A 19,754-nucleotide genomic window follows, 5' to 3' on the forward strand; every position below is an offset into this window, starting at 1 on the left:
TGGTTTGGCGTTCTGGATAAAGGGATGACTGCTGGATCTGAAATGATCCCCTCTGCTTTCCACTAACAAACGTTTTATTTCCTCACTAGCTCGCTATTTGTGACCACCTAGCATCCCACACCCCTAAAGTGAGGACTTCCTTCTTACTCTGCATCTCGGGGACCACATTAGAATGTCAATCCATGCAAAGGAAATTGGATTTGTTTTCTTACCAATTCAGTGCACTCAGTCCAACACGGGGCAGCCCACAAGCGGGGGATGGGGGGCGGGGGGCAGGGTGGTAAAAGGAAGGCTGGCGTGTTTCAACCCTCCTCACCCAGCACCTCAGATACTCTGATGGTCCAACTAAGGAATAAAAGGGGCATCTGGCACCTGATGGGTAGAAATCAAATTCAAGAACATTCTATCAATTACACAAAGGACAAATTCAAGAAATAAAAAACCGGAGACTTGGAGTAAATGTTTCATTATTGGTCATGATGATCAAAAGATGATGGTTAAAACACACACACGCACACGCACACACACACACACTCAGACATCCCCCAGCCGCAGACCCTACCCCCACCCCCTGCTGGCGTCTCTGGTCACGCCCTGCAGCCCTCGCTCCACCCAGGACTCCGCCCTTCAGTCGGAATTCTACCGCCTGATTTTAACTTCCCTCAAGGCGGTGCCCGGATGCTCACTGTGAAGAGAAGCTGAGGACTTGCCCTGGGCTGGGTAGCAAATGCCCACGAGTCCTCCTCTATCTCCAATTCCAAACCTCGCTCCTTTTCTCCCCTCTCCCACCCCATCATTGTTCCCCTGAAACAAATAGGATGGCTTCACAGGTCAATTCTTAACACGTACAAACACCAAAAGCAGAGGAAACGCCCCTGGCCACCCCCCTCCCCCCAAACCCCAGTGCTGGGAGAGCAGCCAGCGGCGGGCGAGGCTGCCTCGGGAACTGCGGAGCCGCTGGAGCTGTCCGGCCGTTCTGGAAACTTCTTTGCCTCTGGGCTTTACCGGGAGGCCTCCTCCTTCAGCTCCTTGTTTTTCCGCACCTCCTCCGCGTGCTTGTCCTGGGAAGGAAGGGAGGGAGAAGGACAGGTCACACGGGCTTTCCCAGGATAAAGGAAGGCCGAGGGGCAGGAGAGCCAAAGCAAAGAGTGTGGCCACCACTGGCCACCACAGGAAGTGACGAGCAGGGTCTGCCAAGGCGTCCTGAGAAGGGGCAGAAGGTCGCAGGTGAACGAGCCTGCTGGTGGGGCCCCTGGATGCTCGTTGACTAGACACAGCCTCCCTGGGGGAACCCACCTGGCAGGGACCACCGGTCTCCACCGCCCTTACCTGGCCGTCTGGGGGCTGCACTGATTACACTGCTTGACCTAATGTAAGGAGTAGCGCCATGTAGCTTGTGCCGGAAGAGCAGGTAGAACTCACTGCCGGTCGCCCCTGCACATAGGCAACTGGACTCCCCTTGTGTTTCCTGTCCATCTCCTTAGTGAGGGTTGTCTTAAGCCCCCTGACGAAAGGTGAGGGCTTGTAAAGTATAAATCGACTAAAGAACTTCTGGAAATGTCCAGCTCCACAAAGTGGCTTTTTTGTAAGTGTGGTAAAAGAATCCTCTTTTGTGCGTCAGCATCATGAAACCAAATGATAGGATCTGACTTCAAACGCCCATCAGCTGTGTGTCTTTGACCAGCTCACTTCACCTGTCAGGCTCAGTTCTCTGTATTAAAAGGGAGGGGCATGGATGGGAAGCTCTTTTACCTCTAGAATTCTGTGATTTTAGTGTTCACTTTTAGGGCTTATCTCGGTCTACCTTACATCCCTGCTCATGGTGAAGACGTCTGGGTCCTCCTTGTGGGCAGGGAGCGTGCCTTTTCCTCTTTGTATCTCTCAGTTCCTCATATGGTACCTTGTGCACGGTAGGTGCTCAGTAAATCCTCTCTCTGCCAGAGCCTGGCATCCACCCAGATATCATCACATCCAGGTATGGATCCGCCTGGGGGAGACCCACTGAGGCAGCCCAGGGTCCCAGGATGTACCTTAAACTACAGATCTGTCCCTGGAGAGGCCCTAGAACTTTCCACGTCCCTGGGGAAAATGTGAGGAGTGGTATGTCTAGCAGTGGTTCTCAACCTTGCTGTTCGTCAGCATGACCTGAGAAGCTTGTTAAACTGAGGTCCTTAGGCACCATCCCTAGAGAGCCGGGATTGGTAGGTCTGGAGTAGGGTCCAGGTATCTGTAGTTTTAAACTTTACACCAAGTGAGTCTGGTGCGGATGGCCAGTGATTCACACAAGTACTGACAAAGAGACATCTTTATAGGTGTCCCTGGCCTGGGGCAGAGCACACACCTGTCTCTCATCCCACCTCCTGTCTTCATCGTTGGGCAAAGGTGAAGAGTGGTCAAGATTCCAGAGGAGTGATGCTCACACAGATGTCTGCTCTGACATCTTGCTTCTTTAAGGCTTATCTCACTTCCAAAGCGCTTCCTCCAGACTGTGGACCTTCCCCATCTCTCTAGCTCAGAATCTACCTCTATTCCCAAGTGAGCTCACTGAACAGAACCCTAGGTTTCTGGACTCCCTTTCCTTGGCCTCCAGTGGCTCCCTGTCTGACAAAAAGCCGGCAGGATGATTGTGGGCTGGTCTCCCTGAAACAAGCATTGAAAGAGCCACCTGGGACTTCCCTGGTGGTCCAGTGGTTAAGATTCCGTGCTTCCAATGCAGGGACCATAGGTTTGATACCTGGCCGGGGAACTAAGATCCCACATGCCACATGGCATGGCCAAATTTTGAAAAAAAAGAAAGAAAAAAAGAGCCACCTGGCCTCATATCCAAAGAACTGGGCTGTAGTCCCAGCTGCACTGCTTAGTGGCTGTGTGACCCTGGACAAGTCATTTGACCTTCTCTAACATGGTTTTCTCATCAGTAAAATAAGGATAACACCCATCCTGCCTACCTCATTGTGAGGATAGGGGTATGATGAAATAAAAATGTTTTGCAATTTTTCAAATGCCATATCGTGGCTCTAGCCTCAATATTTCCCTTGGGTTTAGCCTAAGAACCCATGCCCCATCCTATCCCAATCCCTAATTTTTTTTTTTTTTCCTGCAAGAGTTTGCTCCTACCCATCCCTCAATAACTGGGGAAGCCTGAAATCAGACCCGGAACACTTCCCTCCCATGTGATACTTGATGGAGGCCTTGCTGCCCCTAGAAGGATGGAGAAAGAGAGCGGAGGACCTGCCACATGCTGGCCAGCTGCAGGGCCTACACAACATCCAGATCCCCTGTGAAGAAACCAGATCTTTCTAGTCGCTTTGCCAAGGGTCTGAGACTCTAGGTGGTTGGGCAGAAAGGAGCGGGGACCACGCAGCTCACCATGGGACGAGGCCACCGATCGGGTCCCGGGAGTCACCGCGCAGCAGGCGGCGCCTGGAAATAAAACACAGAGCTGGAGCTCTCCCAGGAGCCGCAGGAGAAACTGGGGCAGCCTTGGGACTCAGGAAACGAGGCCAGCATGTTCTCAGCAGAACGGGCTGTTATTCCACTGACACGTGGGACCAACCCCAGTCTCTCACGTTTCTCATCTTCAGGCGACACCATTTGGTTTATTGACAAGAGGCAGAATATTGGAAAGACCAGTGACTCACTCAGTCCATATCAAGAGACTTGGAGAGGATTGTGTTTCCTGCTCAGTGGGCAACTCAGCTCATCATGCCCTTGGCTTAGAGCCAAGAGCTCAAGTCAGCATCTTTCATTAAGTCAAATCGGTCCATTCAAGGATGAAGCCAGGAATGTATAACTGCTCGTTCATCCCTACTCCCCTGCATTAGGCAGGCTTTCTCTAGAAGATAAGAGGTCTGATCTCCCTCAGACAATAAGAAATTTCAGTTGTGTAGCTGGGCAGCATGTCACCCAAGGAACCCCAAATCTCGGTTCATTTTTCTTGCCTATGACTTCCCCAATCATCCCTTGGAACTCTCTAAGGATCCAGCCTAACAGAATTCTTGCTTGAGGCTGCCTGCTCCCTGAAATGGTCTGCGTGTCCATTATACTTGCCGTGGAAGGAGGAACAGGTCCCAAGAGTCTCCTCTCTGATCCAAGACCACTTACCTTCTCTTGCAGCCGTTCCAACATGGCGGCAAGGTGGGCCTCCCGGTTCTCCTTGTTGGACTCCATCTTCTGAGCCAGTTTTTCCTTTGCCATCTTGATGAAGTTGTTGTTTTCCTCAATGGCTTTTTGGATCACCTCCCGCTCATGTTCTCGCTTCTCTGCCAGGTGCTTCAGAAGCTCAGCTTCCTGGTACTAGTGGAGCATGGAGGGAGAAAGAGGCCCTTGAAGGTGAGCATGCCAGGGTGTGTTTTTAGCATCATGACTTAAGAGCTCCACACTCAGAACACACGCCTCCCTGAGCCTGGTTGCCTGGCCCATTGGCAGGAAGCAAGGACACTTCCTGGATTCTCCCACTGGACCCTCGGTCCTCTTTTTCATTCATTCACAAATATGGAGTGACCAGATACTAAGTACCAGGCACTATTCCAGCAACTTGGGAAAGAAAAAAGTCTACTAGAGACAAGAATGCATAAATAACTCTAACCCAGGCTAGCATGCGACATATGCCTTGAGAGATAGAAAAGAAGTGCTATAGGAATTCAAGAGTGATAATTTTCAGCTTCAAATATGAAGGAAAGCTTACACAGAAATGGCATAAGAGTTGGGCCATAAGAATCCGTAGAAAGCGAGGAAGGCACACCAAGGGGTGAAGGTATACCATGCCATGACCTTCTTCCCCCTCCCCCAATTAAGGACCCCTTTCCTTAATTGTCTAGCTTTCCCTAACTCCTTAGTGTTGGTCAATGTCTTACCTTGTCACAATAAGGTCACCTCTGGGAGTTATGTAATTCAGTGACTTATCCCCCTAACCAAACTCCTAGAGACCTGGGGCTTTTCCTTCTTTGTTTCCCTCAATGGTGTCTCATTCTCTGCCTGGTGCCTGGAAGAGCTGCCTAGATACCTATAGGTTGGTGGTGACCTGACCCCCAGCTCAGAGCCACCACCTGTCTTCCTCAACATCTTCCCCCTCGTGCTCAGACAGAGGGGAAAAAGGGACAGCACCGACCTTCCTTCGCTCCTCAGCCGCTTCCAGTTTCTTCTGGATTTCTTCCAGCGATGGGTCTCGCCTCCGGGGGAGGGAGGCATTGAACTCGGGCACCCCATCAAAGGAGGGTGGCTTCAGGATGACTTCAAAGGACTGGCCAGAGGTGCATTTGTTCAGCTCGATGACTTCCATGTCGGAAATTACACACCAGTTCAGGTCCACCGTGTCTGCTACAGAGAGCAGAAAAGGGGCTGCTCACCCCCTGAAGACCATATGGGGCCCCCCCTAAAGCATGCACACATACATGGGAGGTCTGAGGTCCCCAAGGCAGACCAATGACCAGGGTTCTGGGTCTGTCCTAAACATGGCACCAAATGTCGCTGGGCCTGATGGGGCTGAAGGAGTTGGTAGCCACAGGAAGGTCTCAGACTCTGCGAGCAGGGGCCCCAGGATAAGGGATTTCTAATAATGGCTGTAGCAACTGCCTTTGCTTCTGCTTCTGACAAGATTCCTCCAGTGGCTGAGCTCTTGCTTATATTGGCACACACTGAGGCGTTTACTTACCACCCACCTCCCATCCGCTCCTTGCCCCGCTACCAATCCAACGGCTCAGGCTTCGGACACCTCTCCCCTTGCCCCGTCCTACCCTGCTCTCTTCTTTCTCTCCAGTCAGTACTGTCTCTCCGCTGGCTTTCATCTTTTCTCCTACACTCTCTCCCACACCAGCCTAAACAGAAAAAACAATCTCAGGTGACCCAAACACTCCCACCTGTCATTTCCAGACCAAATCCATCCTTTCCTTTGAAGCCGCAGGAAACTAAGAGGTGACCTATGCCCTGACCACCACCTCCAATCAGGACGTGGCCATTCAGTGCTCCCTGCCAGTGTCCTGGGACCTGTCACAGCGCTCAGGTGGCATAGCGGTCCCAGAGCCTCCTTGGGTGGCTGAAGGGCGGAAGTCCCTTGCCACATCTGGACCTGCTCAGAGCATTCTCGACCCTTCACTGAGGAGACCTGTGGGCGGCTCATTTACACCATGACTGTCCCCCTTCTAGGCTAGGTGTCCCCGAGGGCAGACCCCCTGTCTACTCGGCCTCTGCGTCCTCCACGGCGCACGAACAAAAGCTGAGATCGAGGGCACTCTGCAGAGGGTCTGACTCAGACCCCCAGCTGCTGTCTGGTCCCCCAGGCCGCAGCCCCACGCCCACCTTCGCGTGGGACTTAGACCCTCAGAATCAGCTGTGGTGATTTTACGGGCTCTGGGAAAGAGAATGCAGTGTAGGGGGGAGATTTTCAGGAAACTGCGGTGGAGGTGCTGGCCTCCTGGATGCAAGCTACGGGAAGCTTCCGTCTTTACTCTTCTGACTGTGACCCTCACGTACCTTCATATTTATAGGATGACTTATTCAGGGGGTCTGCCAGGAAACAGGAGCAGAACAGGGACACCAGCGGGAGTTCCTTCATCTTCTCTTTGTAGGCTGTGGAAACACCCGACAGGTGAAGAGGGCAACCCCCTTCCTAGGCTCAGAAGCCAGCACCCATGCAAGTGTGGGTGCCTGAGCAGTGGGGGGTCACCGAGCTCCACAGAGGCACCCAAACCACCCAAATCCACCCCTTGGTTGGAGACCCAGCCCCTTTTGCCCTGAGCAGCTCTGTTCAGGATCCCTGTGTGTGATTTGGACCCACTTCCGTCTACCTGCGCCTTCCGGGGCACCCGGAGGCCCCCATCTTCTCTCCAGCACATCATCTCCCTTTGTGGTACTGAACGCAAAATGCCTGCAGGTATGGACCTCAAGCACCAGTGCCCTCGCCCCCGCCGGCACCCTGGACCTCAATTTCTATGTCCCCGTACGTGCCCAGGATATTCTGTTCCTTTTGCTCCAGGACGGAGGAAACCCACACTCCATTCTCAGAGTACTTGGCAGTGCTTCCCTGAAGGTAAAGAAGGCCACTGCCATCCCTGTGGTCCTGCCTCTCCCTAGGTGACAAGGTCAGGCTGTGAGCTTTCCCTGACCATCCCAGTGCAGTGGTCAAAGCCAGTGAGGTTGGTGTCCATGAGGGCTGGAGGGGTCCCCCCACCCCCATTTGGTCTCTCAGTGTTTGGGGAGGATTTGGAAACTGCGAGGTCATGAGTTAGAGCTGATAACTGTTGGGTTTTTTTTTTGCCACGTCGCACAGCTTGTGGGATCTTAGTTTCCTGGCTAGGGATCGAACCCAGGCCCTCAGCAGTGCAAGTGCCCAGTCTTAAACACCGGACCACCAGGGAATTCTCTAGAGTTGATTTGTTGGGTCCAGTCCAACCCACCTCCTCTGGGCCCCTCCCCCATCCCTACTGCCCTGAACTCTCCCCTCATTTCCTTTTACAAATTGAAAACAGGATTAACTGCAAAAATAATACATGGGCATTGTAAAGACTTTTTTAAAAACAAGTGCTGATGAGTAAAAGGAAGAAGAGCTCAGCTGTGACCCCACGCCTCATCCAAAGATAACCTCTTTTAACCCTTAGGTGTATTTCCTGTCAGCCTTTTATCTTTTCTATGCACATGTAAGTACATTTATGTGTGTACAGAAATACCCTATGCTGTAGTGCCCCATTATGTAAACGGTTTTTGTACCTACCCGCGAGGGTCATGTTTTCTGGAATGTGAGAGGTGAGTCCTAGTGAAAGTCAGGGTAGGTCTGCCACCAGCTCAGGACACTGTCACAAATCCGAAAAGCAGATCGTTTTAGCTGACAGGTTATTCGCATAAGGAAGGTCGTTACACAACTGGGGAGGAAATCCCAGGAGGTACGTCATCTGCCCCCACCTCCAGGCTGACTCTCCCTTCCCCAAACACCGACCCCCCCTTCCACGTCACTCAGTCAAGTTCAGTTTCCAAGCACTGAACTTGGAAAATTTCATAATTGAGAAGTTTATCATTTCATAATTGGTTTCCCAATCGCAAGACCCCCTGAGACTCAAACATGGGTTTCCCCAAACTGAATGTATCAATGGATGTTGATCTGTCTCCCTGTGCAGCTCAGTGGCCTGGTCCGAAGGAAAGGTTAAGGTGAGAAACAAACCCTAAGTCAGAATCGCCTGGGAGGTATTTGCAAAATAACTCTGTGTCCTGAATTCCTCCCTACACCCAGCCCAGACCTTCCTGCCCAGAGCATTCTGACATTGGACAGAGGATGTCAAGATACCTCTTCAGTTCCCCCTCACTCTCTTGCCCCCTGCCTGCTCCGAACCAGTGTTCTAAGCACTGCTTGACCCCCTTTAAGACAACCCTGGAGTATGAGAATAAACAAATACTAAGGAATAATGTAATCATTGTGTGATTCGTGCAGAGATGGAAATCCGCATTCGGGATTACTGTGGGAGCTCAGAGACAGGGCTCCAGACTCAGCACAAGGCCTGGGGAGCTAGGAAGGGCCCCCTGATGTTACCAGCCCTGGAACTTCTGAATGATGAGTGGAAATGAAGCAGGAGATGGCAGGGAGGGCGTTCTGCTGGGGGAACAGCACATGCAAATCAGGCTGAGAAAGCCTGGCGTCTATGGGGTCTCAAGCTGGTTGATGCCGGACCAGAAAGCGTGAAGGAGGCGTAACAGGAGAGGCAGGGAGGGAGCAGATTGGGGAGTGTCTGGGGACAGGAGGTGACAGGAATCTCCTGAAAGCTACTATCTGATGGAGTGAGGAATAGCCAGCTGTGAGTGGCCGTCATGGGGACCACTTGATCCTTGGCCGCTGTGATGGTTAATTTTTGTGTCAACTCGACTGGGCTGAGAGATGCCCAGATAGCTGGTCAGCATCACCCTTGGGTGTGTCTGTGAGGTTGTCTCTGGAAGAGATGAACGTTTGCGTGACAGACTGAGTAAAGAAAATAACCCTCCCCAGTGTGGGTGGGCATCACCCAATCCATTGAGGGAGTAGAACAAAAAGGCGGAGAAAGGGAGAATTTTCCCTGTCTGCTTGAAGCTGGGACGTCTGTCTTCTCCTGACCTCAGGCACGGGAGCTCCTGGCCCTGTGGCCTTCAGACTTGGACTAGATTTACACCACTGGCCTTCCTGGGCCTCCAGCTTGCAGCCAGCTCTGATGGTGAGACTTCTCAACCTCCATAATTGCATGAGCCAATCCTTCATAATAAATCTCTTTCTATGTGTATCCTATTGGTCCATTTCTCTGGAGAACCCTGACAAACACAGCCACTCTCAGTGGTCGCTGTGCCAGCAGAGGGTGGCATGAGCCCACAGTTTCCCTGCCTGCCGCGCCGTGAGCCAGAGGGACTCTGAGACTAACTGAGAAGCCCTTTCCCTGCTTACTGAGGTGTTTTCCCTCTGGGGACCAGGGTCTGTCCTGGCTGGGGATGGGCAGGGGAGCGGATGGGGGCAGCAGGCTCAGCTCTGGCTGTGGGGCTGGGCCAGTGTGGAGTCAGACAGACTTCATCTCTCTCGTAGATGTTACTGGTTACTTCACATGTCTAGCCTTGCTCGCCCCATCTTAATTCTGCACAGAGTTGTACAAATTAAATGAGAAAAGCGTCCAGCAAAAGGGAACGTTTCATAAATATTAGTTCCTTTTCCCCTGCTTTTTACAACAAGGTCGCTACCGGGTACCACACACCTGCTTCCGAGGCCTCACCAGCCCTGCAGGTAAGGACTGTGGTCCCCATTTGCAGGTGAGGAAACGGAGGCTCAGAGGGTTTGTATGGCTTGCTCAGGGTCACGCAGCTAAAAAGTGAAAGTGCAGAGATTTGAAACCAGGTCAGCTGACCTTGAAGGGCTCTGTTCCCTGCAGCGTCTCTGTGTTCTTCTCCTTGTGCTTTGGAGCCAGAGGCCCCTGTCGTGCCCCTCCCGATGCAGCACAATGGGCCCTCTCTCCTCGGAGTCAAGTTGATCCTGGCAGTACCAGCGAGTCCCCAAACAGGGATGCGGGCTAAGTGCCTGGATACGACAGTCCTGGTCATGAGCTCTGTTCCACACCATCTCCCATTCATGTCCAGGCTGATTGATGGGGTGACTGGCAGAGGGAGTGAGCCGTTGCCAGGGCAGGGCATGGCCTTGGACCTTAACCTGGGTAATGAATCAGAAGTGGGGGTCCAAATAGGAAAGAGGAGGCAGAGAAGGCACCCTGAGAAAGAAGGGGGACTGAGCTGGGCTTTTTCTGTAGGTGTGGGTATCTGGAGTCAGGGACCTCACCCTTTGGCTTGAGCTGGAAATGATAATTAAGACCCTACACTCATGGAGCACTTTACTGATTACGGTTCTGGTCGCTTACATTATCCCAGTTGATCTTTGCAGGAGGCTGGTCTGGGCTGTTAAGACAGGCATCATCAGCTTTGCTTTTCATAAAGAACCTGGGGCTCAGAGATGTTAAGACTCTTAGCTAAGGTCACACAGCTAGCTGGTGTAGAGCTGGCTGTAGGATCCAGGTCTTCTGACTTACAAGCTCTTCTCTTGTGGCCAGTGGAAGGACTGGATGCTAACTGCTGTCTCCTCCATGGTCCTGGGGACTCGGGGGAAAAACAGTCTAGCCTCAGGATATGATTGAATGAAAAATACGTATTAAGTGCTCTCTCTACACGTCAATGGAAGATGTTATGCTAGGAATTTTAGGTGTAGGAGGAATCAAGTAGAGAACACAGGTCAGAGAGACAGAGAAAGAAGATGGGGCTGGGAAGAGGAGACATCCTAAAGATGGGCAGAGGGGACTTCCCTGGCGGCCCAGTGGTTAAGACTCCACGCTTCCAATGCAGGGGGCATTGATTTGATCCCTGGTTGGAGAACTAAGATCTCACAGGCCGTGCAGTGTGACCAAAAAATAAGGTTAAATAAATTAAAAAAAAAAAAAGAAGATTTAAAAAAAAAAAAAAGATGAGCAGAGGTATGCATGGCCAAGGGATTTGCAACTGAGATCTCTCAGCTTCACAGGGCTGGAATCTGCATCATTAAGCATGTGTATTTATAGAGCATCTACTATGTGACAAATGATTTCACTTTTTCATCATGACCTTGTGATGTAGGAATTACTATTCCTGTTTTATACAGGTGCGAATTGTGGCTCAGAGAGGCTAAGTGGCATTTCTAGGGTCACTCAGTGTAATGGGTTGAATGGTGTCCCCCAGTAAGGTATGTCCACATCCTAATCCCTGCAATTTGGGAATGTGACTTTCTTTGGAAAGGGTCTTTGCAGGTTTAAGTAAGTTAAGGATCTCAAGATGAGATCATTCTGTATTATCTGGGTGGCACCTCAATCCAATGACAAGTGTCCTTCTAAGAAACATGCAGGGGAGGGGCTTCCCTGGTGGCGCAGTGGTTGAGAGTCCGCCTGCCTATGCAGGGGCCCGGGTTCGTGCCCCGGTCCGGGGAGATCCCACATGCCACGGAGCAGCTGGGCCCATGAGCTGTGGCCGCTGAGCCTGTGCGTCCGGAGCCTGTGCTCCGCAACGGGAGAGACCACAACAGTGAGAGGCCCGTGTACCGCAAAAAAAAAAAAAAAGAAAAAGAAAAAGAAAAAAGAAAAAAAAATAAAGAAAGAAACATGCAGGGGAGAGATACACAAAGAGAAGAAGACCATGTAAAGATGGAGACAGAGGTTGGAGTGAGCTGCCACAAGCCAAGGAATGCCTGGAACACTGGAAGCTGGCAGAAGCAGGAAGGACCCTCCCCTAGAGTTTTTGGGGGAGTGAGGCCCTACTGACACCTTCATTTTTGGACTTCTGGACACCAGAACGTCAAGAGAAGGATTTGTTGTTGATTTAAGCCTTTAAGTTTGTGATAATTTGTTACAGCGGCCGTAGGAAACTAATACACTCAATAAGTGACAGAGCCAGGGTTCAAATCCATGATTCGTTCATTGCATTTCAGCTCCCAGTGCTCACCGCAACAGTGAGAGGCCCGTGTACCGCAAAAAAAAAAAAAAAAAAAAAAAAAAGGAAGAGAGGAAATGGTGATGCCGAGGATCATCTCAACAATAATAGCTATCACTTCTTGTGGCAAGTGGCTGACAGAGAAGAGCATCCAGCTCTCAGATGCCACGTGGCCTTTTACTGTGTGCACACCTGGTCTCCAGAGGCATCTCTGACCGCCAACACAACCCAAGTGAGCGTTTTATTTGTCACTGCAAACACTGCCCAGATAATGCCATCAGGATGTGGCACATCTCATGTGGACTGTTTTTGAGAGAAAATAAGCTAATGCACATCTAAATGGTTTGAATAGAGTGGACCTTGGCAAGAGTGTTCAGAGACAGTAAAAGAACTGTGGTACAGAGTCAGGCCGTGGAAGCGCTGAGCTCTGACCCATGTGCTTTAGCCACAAGCAGTACAGGAAGCTGGCTCTTTAGGTTCATGCCAATTATCAGTCTTTTTAAAAGTCCTGTCGAAATTATAATCACTGGAAGTAAGCTGCACGAGCTACTTAAATGTCAGAATCATATCCATACGTATCATGTCCACATAGTAACCTGGTTATTTCGCACTGATTGGCAGTCTTCTTTGGGTTTTTTAAAGAAAAAGGAGATAAATTATTTTTTCATGATTGTGGTTTTCATCCCTTACACAATATTTATTGAATATTTAATTCTGTGCCAAGCCCTCAGCTACTTCCTAAAATAACCACAGGGGTTTTCAATAATGAAAGAATGACATGGGTCCCCTGGGTGGGAATTTGGAGCCTCTGGAAGTTTCTGCTAGCCTTTGGCAATTCTCTGGCAGTAACAAGGACCATGTTCTACAGGGAGAAAGAGTAGATTTTAGAGCACAGGCCAAGAAGGGACTATTGAGATTCACAGACGGACACTGGGCAAAGCAGAATATAGTCATCCCTCCAGATCCGCAGGGGATCTGTTCCAGGACCCCCACGGATACCAGAATCCATGGATGCTCAAGTCCCAGGCGTGGTACAGTCCGCCCTCCATGGCTGTGGATGTGGAACCTTCAGATACTGAGGGTTGACCGTCATTTGGCATTAACTGACCTTGGGAAACTGGTGCTTGTCTGATCACCGCCCCGCTCCCCCACCATTAGGTTTGCTTCCGAGGCTTCAAAGGGAAGAAATGGTGGGAGCCCCAGACAGTCCCTAACACGCTGAGAAATGCAGCTTCGTTTCCTAGAAATGGTGTTTCCAGGAAAGAAGGAGGTGTCACCTGTTGGCAAGTGCAGAGCTCTGGTGGCGTAAGTCTGAGGAGCCCCTCCTAATTGTAGGCAAGCCAGAGGAAGAAAATTAAGTCTGCAGAATGGACAACCCCAAATAATCCACAGTGATGGCACTTTCTGGGCTAATTTTATTTTCCATTCAATAGATGCAGAAGAGTCAATATATTAGAAGTAAAAGTCAGGGGCATGGGCTTCTGTGCAGGGTTGCTGGAGGGAGTGCAAGGGATTGGAACCCAGCTCTGTGTGAGGTCCTGGGGTCAAAGCACTTGGAAGCATCAACATATAGAACACGTCCCTGTAATCTAACTCCTAGTCACAAGAGGAATATTTTGTAGTGCTTTACAGTTTACCAGGTACTTTCAAGTGCATATATATATATGCATCTATTCCTTTTATCTATAATGTTTTAATTACAAACATATTAATATCATATTTCAGAACATCTATGTGACAGAGAAAAGGAAACAAATCCCTGTCATCTTACTGCTTTTTGGTATTGGCATTTCCTTCTAGTTTTCTTTTTATGTCTATTATTTTTACATAGTTGTAATCTGGGCATATATATTTTATCATTTCATTCTCTCCAAATCCTATCAAACAGATACTAATATACCCATTTTACAGATGATCAGTTCAGGTAGGTGACTTGATTTGCTTAAAGTTGTATAAGTAGAAAATGATAAAGATGGGATTTCAACCAGAGTCTTCTTATATCAAAGTTCCATGGTACTTCTTCAGACACAAGGCCAAGTGTAAATGTAAGCAAGATGAATGATTGCCTGGGGCATGTGGCTGAAGGATACACAAAGGCTTGCCTGTGCCAGATCGGCCTCCCAACCATGGGTGGCCCAGTCTCACCATTAAGCTCTCTTTTGTGTCAGGCATTGCCTCAGAAAGTCCCTGTTAAAATGCACACACATGACCTACCAAGTGTAGTAAATTAAATCATTTTCACATCAGCAGAGAAAAAGCAATAGATTTGTGATCATTTCCAGGGGTCAAGCTCTCTGCCCATAAGTGGGAGGAGCCATGGAGATCTTTAGCGTTTCCGGTTCACACCCTTTTTCAGAGGGCCCAAGAGGTCCAGTGTCGTTCCCAAGATTAAGTCGAAGGAGCAAAGCCTTGTTTCTGGCCCAACATTTAGCTACCTTAAAGCGAGACCCTTCTCTTTTGCAATATTACTCTTATTTCTTTGTTCTTTCATTCTTCTCCAGTGCTTTGTAAGTTTTACATCTTGCTTTTATCTTTAAGTTAAAATCATTTATGTCTACAGGCAGACCTTGAAGACATAGCGGGTTCAGTTCCAGACCACCACAGCAAAGTGAATGTCGCAATAAAACAAGTCACATGAATTTTTTGGTTTCCCGGCACATATAAAAGTTATGTTTACACTATCCTGTAGTCTATTAAATGTGCAACAGCATTATGTCTAAAAAATACTTATTGTTAAGTAATAATTATCCATCATCTGACAACACAGGCTTGCCACAAACCTTCAGTGTGTAAAAAAAAAGCAATATCTCTGAAGCACAATAAAGTGAGGTATGCCTGTAAATTTCATTACATGAAGAATAAAACAGTATCTAATAATTTTCTTTATGAGATAAGAGTTTTAGCATACTTTTGCTTCCTTTCCCTACAAACATGATTTTGTCACAATGACTTGGATTTTCAGTTCTGGAGTATCATTATTGATTTCTTTCTTGCATTATTCATTCAACAAATATTTATGAAGAACCTACTATATGCACTAGGCGAGGTACTAAGGAGAAATACAATGATGAATTTAATAGATCTATTCCCCAGCCTCAAGATATTTGACATTTGCATTCAGCTTTATGAACGTGTTGATTATAATTAGACAATGACTAAATTCTAGTGTTTTCTTTCTTGGTGATCATTATCAATAGCCTGTCTTTTTTGTACTTGAGTTCTTTAATTTGATAAAACTTTTTGATTAGCTAGACTACTTATGAAGTAGTTTTTTTTCCAGGAGGGACTCATGGAATCTTTGTTGAGTCCATACATATCTGGTTTCGTGGCAGGTTTAGGAAACAGACAGACCTGTCCTGGGACCTATAGCCCAGTTGTGTTTGGGCCATCAGCAGACCGAGTCTATCCACCTATTTCCACATACTCAGTCTGAACCTTGCTCCCTACCTGGTCTGGATTTCTGGGCACCGACACCCAAATGATCCACTGTTAACTCTGCACTCTGCCCATCCCCCTCCCCGCCAGGTCTTTTACCCCAGAGTCTGCGCTCAGCTCTTTTCTCTGTACTCACATTCACTTGTTTGTTCTCTGAACCCTCAGGTTGCCTGTGCCCTGTCATAAATTAGGCCACCCCGCCAGATGCCTGCCCCTTCTGTTCTGTCCTCTTGCCTCTCACCACCCACCATGGACAGCAGGACCCTGAGACAGTAGACACACAATGATCAGTCTGGATTGATGGAAAAAACCAGCGAGCTTTGCTGGGGAAGCAAGATAGGTGCTTGCTTCCTGGCAGGGGTGGTGTACCTTTATCTGTGTGTCTCCCTGTCTTCCTTGTGGGACCAGAAATGTAAAACGCTGAAAAATGCTTTTTAAAATGTCAGGGGGGATTTTTTTTTTCTTTGGTCCTTACACTTCCCCAAAGAAAAGCAGAAAAAGTAAACTTTTCCAAGACTATCACATCTCTAAATATAGCAAGTTCTAATTTAATAAGCAAATTAGATTATACATGATGTATGTTTATTTCTCAAGCCAAAATAAAAGGGGAGGGGTGTGGGATGGGGAAGGAGAGAGTTTGGTTCCCTACACGGCATTATAAAAATTACATATTGCATGTTTTAGAATTTTCCTCCAAATTTCTATCCTCCTTCCCACCCCACCCCCCAAACTGTCTACCTACTCATGATTTCAAAATCTCTGGGAATTCTGGATCTCCAAATGATACTCTCCAGGTAAGTAGGAAATAATACGGAGATATCAAGGGGGTCTGGAGAGAGGATCTTAGGGGTTCAGGAAAAATGAAGCCTTTCTTTGGTTATGCTCTTGATTTTTTAGATATCCAATTGTTTAAAATCAAGAACACAAAAGATCTGAATTTTCCCATTCGACATGGTTGGTTTCATGTAGACAGTCTCGCTTTAGCTCTCTCTTACCCTCCTTCTTTGCCATGTCCTTGTTTCCTGTTCCACGACCTCGCTCTCTGCATCTCAGTTTATGGCTTGATTGCTCTATTTTAAATCTTGTCAGTCAGCCTGCTTCCGTCCCACAGGGAAAATGTGGTTAAAGCGGCCTCGTTGTATGAGAGAAGGCAGCTAATCTCCCTTCGCCCTAGGATTTCTATGATTGAGCCATAATGAGATATACATAAGGAAGCAAAAAATGCAAAGACACTCCCGCTACCGCACCAGCAATAACATGTCTGTCCAAAAATCTGCTCAAGAGGGACGATATTAGACCAGACTTCTCTGACTTTGATGGGTCCTTTAGAACAAAGTCTCTCCTTAAAGAGACACAGTTTTCCATTTAAAACAACACTTGGACTCTGGGCACTTATTTTGTACATGGGACACTTATGAACAAAACAGTTCTCCTTGTAAGAAGTTCACAGTCTATGACATGGATGAACCTTGAGGACATTCAGCTAAGTGAAATGAGCCAGTCACAAAAAGACAAACACTATGATTCCACTTATATGAGGGACCTAGAGTAAGATTCATAGACAGAAAGTAGAATGGGGGTAGCCAGGGACTGCGGGGGTGAGAAGAATGGTGAGTTATTGTTTAGTGGGGGCAGAGTTTCAGTTTGGGAAAGTGAAAAAGTTCTGGAGATGAATGGTGGTGATGGTTGCACAGCAATGTGAAACACTTAATATCACTGAACGATACACTTAAAAGTGGCTAAACTGGTAAATTTCACATTATGTGTATTTTACCACAAAAATCTTTTTAAATTTTAAATGAACTTCACAGTCTAATAAGAGTTATCCATAGGCGTACAGTCTTATAGTTAGGAAAAGTAATTAGAGGTTACTTAGCCCAATGTCTCTCAATCCTTTTTCTTACTGAAATCCGCAATAAAGACCTACATTTTATATCATGATCCAGTAGGTATATGTCACGATACTGACATATATATGTATATGTGTATATATATGTACATACATATATACACACATATATAACTGTACATATATATATACATATATATACATACACCTATATATAGCTGAAATATAAACATAAATATATTCATATTTATTTATAAATATAACACTTATTAAATATATTTATAAACATAATATATTTATATTTAACATTACTGAGAATATATAACTAAAAATGGTATAGGAAACATTACTATATGAGATGCATTTTGACTTTTTTCTTCTCTACTTTATCCCATTTTATCTAAAAAAAATACCAGTCACAACCCACAAAATTGATTTCACAATCCACTAACAGGTCTCAACCTGCAGTTTGAAAAACACTAATCCAGTCCAGTCTCCAATACAACACAGAAATCTCCTCTACAGCTACCCTGCTGGGTGGTCATCCAACTTCTGCTTGGACGGCTTCAGCGATGGGGAGCTCACTCCCTACAGTGCTCTGTGGCGGATCCATCCAGCAGTTGAGGATCCTTGCCCACTTCAAACCTGTTCCCCAAGCAGCCTAGGTGAAGCTGGGGATCCCAGAAGGGCCGGGACCTGCTGACAGGTGCTCTGGCTCTGGCAGTGATAAGTGGGCTTCAAGGAGGGGCGGAAGAATCATTCCCAGTGGCAAGGTGAGGGTGTGGTGCCAGCTGAGGAGAGGGGGTCTGGCTGACCCTAGAGGGTGGGGCAGGGTTTCCGGGCAACTCCAGCTCTGTTCTGTGGAGCTGTGGATCAGACCTTTCCCCTCTGCCCCCTCACGGCTGGCTCTAGCGCTTAGATTATCTCCTTATCTGAAAGATGATCTCATCCCCCCCCGCCCCCCCCCCCCCACCCCGGCACCCTGACTCCCTGTCTGTGGGAGAGGCTTCCTCCCCCTAGAGGGAGCCTCAGCCTCAGTGGAGACAGATTCCCCCACATCCCCTCTCAACCTCCCATCCACCCCGCAGGACTCCTGCAAGGCCACCCTGCTGGCTGTCCCTCCCCCGCCCCCACTATTCTCTTGGTCTTGAGACACGGGGGTCCCTGCACAAAGTATTTCGACACGTGCTGCCTGGATATTTCTGAGCCACCCAAGAGGGTCCTGGAGACCTGCCCTTTTCAGGACAATGAGACTCCTTCACACCTGACCGTGCCTTCCAAGAGGAATAAAACAAAGGCAGCACCACCACGTGGGGACAGAGCTGGCCACTGGCTGTCAAATCCCTGGTTCCTGGGGATGAGGTGGGGACAATGCCTAAACTCCTGGCCAGGGTGGCGGGCTGAGCGCCAGGGGTGGGCGGCTGGGTCACAGGCAGGGACCAGGGTGTGGCAGGTGTGGGTTCCAGCAGTTCGCAGCATTACAGCCAGCCATCCCTGCCCAGGTAGGACCAGGTTGGCCTCAGGGTGGGGCGGAGCGAGAAGAGATGGTGATCTCATTGTACCCTTAGAACCAAGAGAAAAAAGTAACCCAGTGCAGACAGAGGAGAAAGCAAAGGATGATGCAAATGGGAAAAGGAGACAGAACAGCTGTGGCTGAGAAAGGCAACGTAAACCACAGGGCAGCTTCCAGCTTGAAAGAGCTCTGGTGGGCCTGAGCCGCTCTGGGGAAAGCCAGACTCTGAACAAAACCTTTCTGCCTCAGCAACAAAACGTTTTTATGCGGAAAGAACTCACCGTGGACATCCGATCTGATTCCCACCCATCCTCTGTCCCCTGAGCTCCAGGATAGAAGAAACACCTGGAGCCCACCCTCGCCCCTCTGCCAGGCACCATCCTTTTCACCTCGCCCCGTTTCCACCAGGATTTGACAAAGTTTAATCGAGTGAAACCGAAAGGCAACACAATAGGTGCCAGACTCCTTGCTTCTCCTCTCTGCAGCTGCTGGGTTGTTTTTGTTTTCTTTTGTCTGAAAAGCCTCAAATAATTTGCCTTCTATTTCTACTTACCTGCAGTCCAGTTAGAAGTGAGCTGCTCCCTTCTTCACTCCCTCAATTAGTGGTACCCTGGGCTTCTCTCCACATCAGCACCACTGCTCAGCTCTTGCCATGACATCACCTCCAAGCTCCGTGATTGGCCAACAGTGGGTTGCTTGGCAATTGGACAGTCTCCTCTGGCGGAGCAGGGATTGCCTGAGTGAGTAACTCTTAGCAGGCCGGGGAGTAGAAGATGATGTCAGACAAATAGCTTGCTTTCTGTGCTGCCTCTGGAGCTGGTGAACCAGAGGGTGAGGGTGGGGATGAAGAAAGAAAGAGGGAGTGGTACGGGAAGGTGAGGGTGAGAGCCCAGCTTGCAAACCGAGCTGCCCAGTGAAGAAAGAGCACCTAGACAGAGGGAATGATGAATGATTGCCAGATTCTTTAGCTTTTTTGGATCTGGGGGTGGGAGAATATGGAATCTAGAGGAGAAATCA

At 48.6% G+C, this 19,754-nt stretch overlaps 1 protein-coding gene across 3 annotated transcripts; it reads right to left on the reverse strand.

The window, feature by feature from the left end:
• Positions 1-450: 450 nt before the first annotated feature.
• On the reverse strand, positions 451-19,351 carry STMN4 (stathmin 4). 3 transcript variants are annotated; one of them, XM_032635630.1, is made up of 6 exons: positions 19,291-19,351; positions 7,709-7,787; positions 6,472-6,567; positions 5,111-5,319; positions 4,105-4,296; positions 451-1,061 (listed from the first exon to the last, which is right to left on the reverse strand). In XM_032635630.1, exons 2-6 carry the CDS (start codon positions 7,719-7,721, stop codon positions 1,002-1,004), a joined length of 570 nt encoding a protein of 189 aa, XP_032491521.1. In that variant the 5' UTR covers positions 7,722-7,787; positions 19,291-19,351; the 3' UTR covers positions 451-1,001. The 3 variants fall into 3 exon arrangements, with proteins under 3 accessions (XP_032491521.1, XP_032491520.1, XP_032491522.1); XM_032635629.1 differs by lacking the exon at positions 19,291-19,351 and adding an exon at positions 5,736-5,816 and having other exon boundaries at positions 1,002-1,061; positions 7,709-7,721; XM_032635631.1 differs by lacking the exon at positions 19,291-19,351 and having other exon boundaries at positions 1,002-1,061; positions 5,111-5,316; positions 7,709-7,721.
• Positions 19,352-19,754: the final 403 nt, after the last annotated feature.

Source organism: Phocoena sinus, chromosome 6 (assembly GCF_008692025.1).
Source record: "Phocoena sinus isolate mPhoSin1 chromosome 6, mPhoSin1.pri, whole genome shotgun sequence".
NCBI lineage: Eukaryota > Metazoa > Chordata > Mammalia > Artiodactyla > Phocoenidae > Phocoena > Phocoena sinus.

Excerpts from the sequence above, each read along its gene's own strand:
- STMN4 (XM_032635629.1), bottom strand. Across the intron at positions 5,817-6,471 it reads GTCATCCTATAAATATGAAG|GCTGGTGTGGGAGAGAGTGT; the intron begins GTACGTGAGGGT and ends TTTTCTGTTTAG. Across the intron at positions 4,297-5,110 it reads CGGCTGAGGAGCGAAGGAAG|TACCAGGAAGCTGAGCTTCT; the intron begins GTCGGTGCTGTC and ends ATGCTCCACTAG.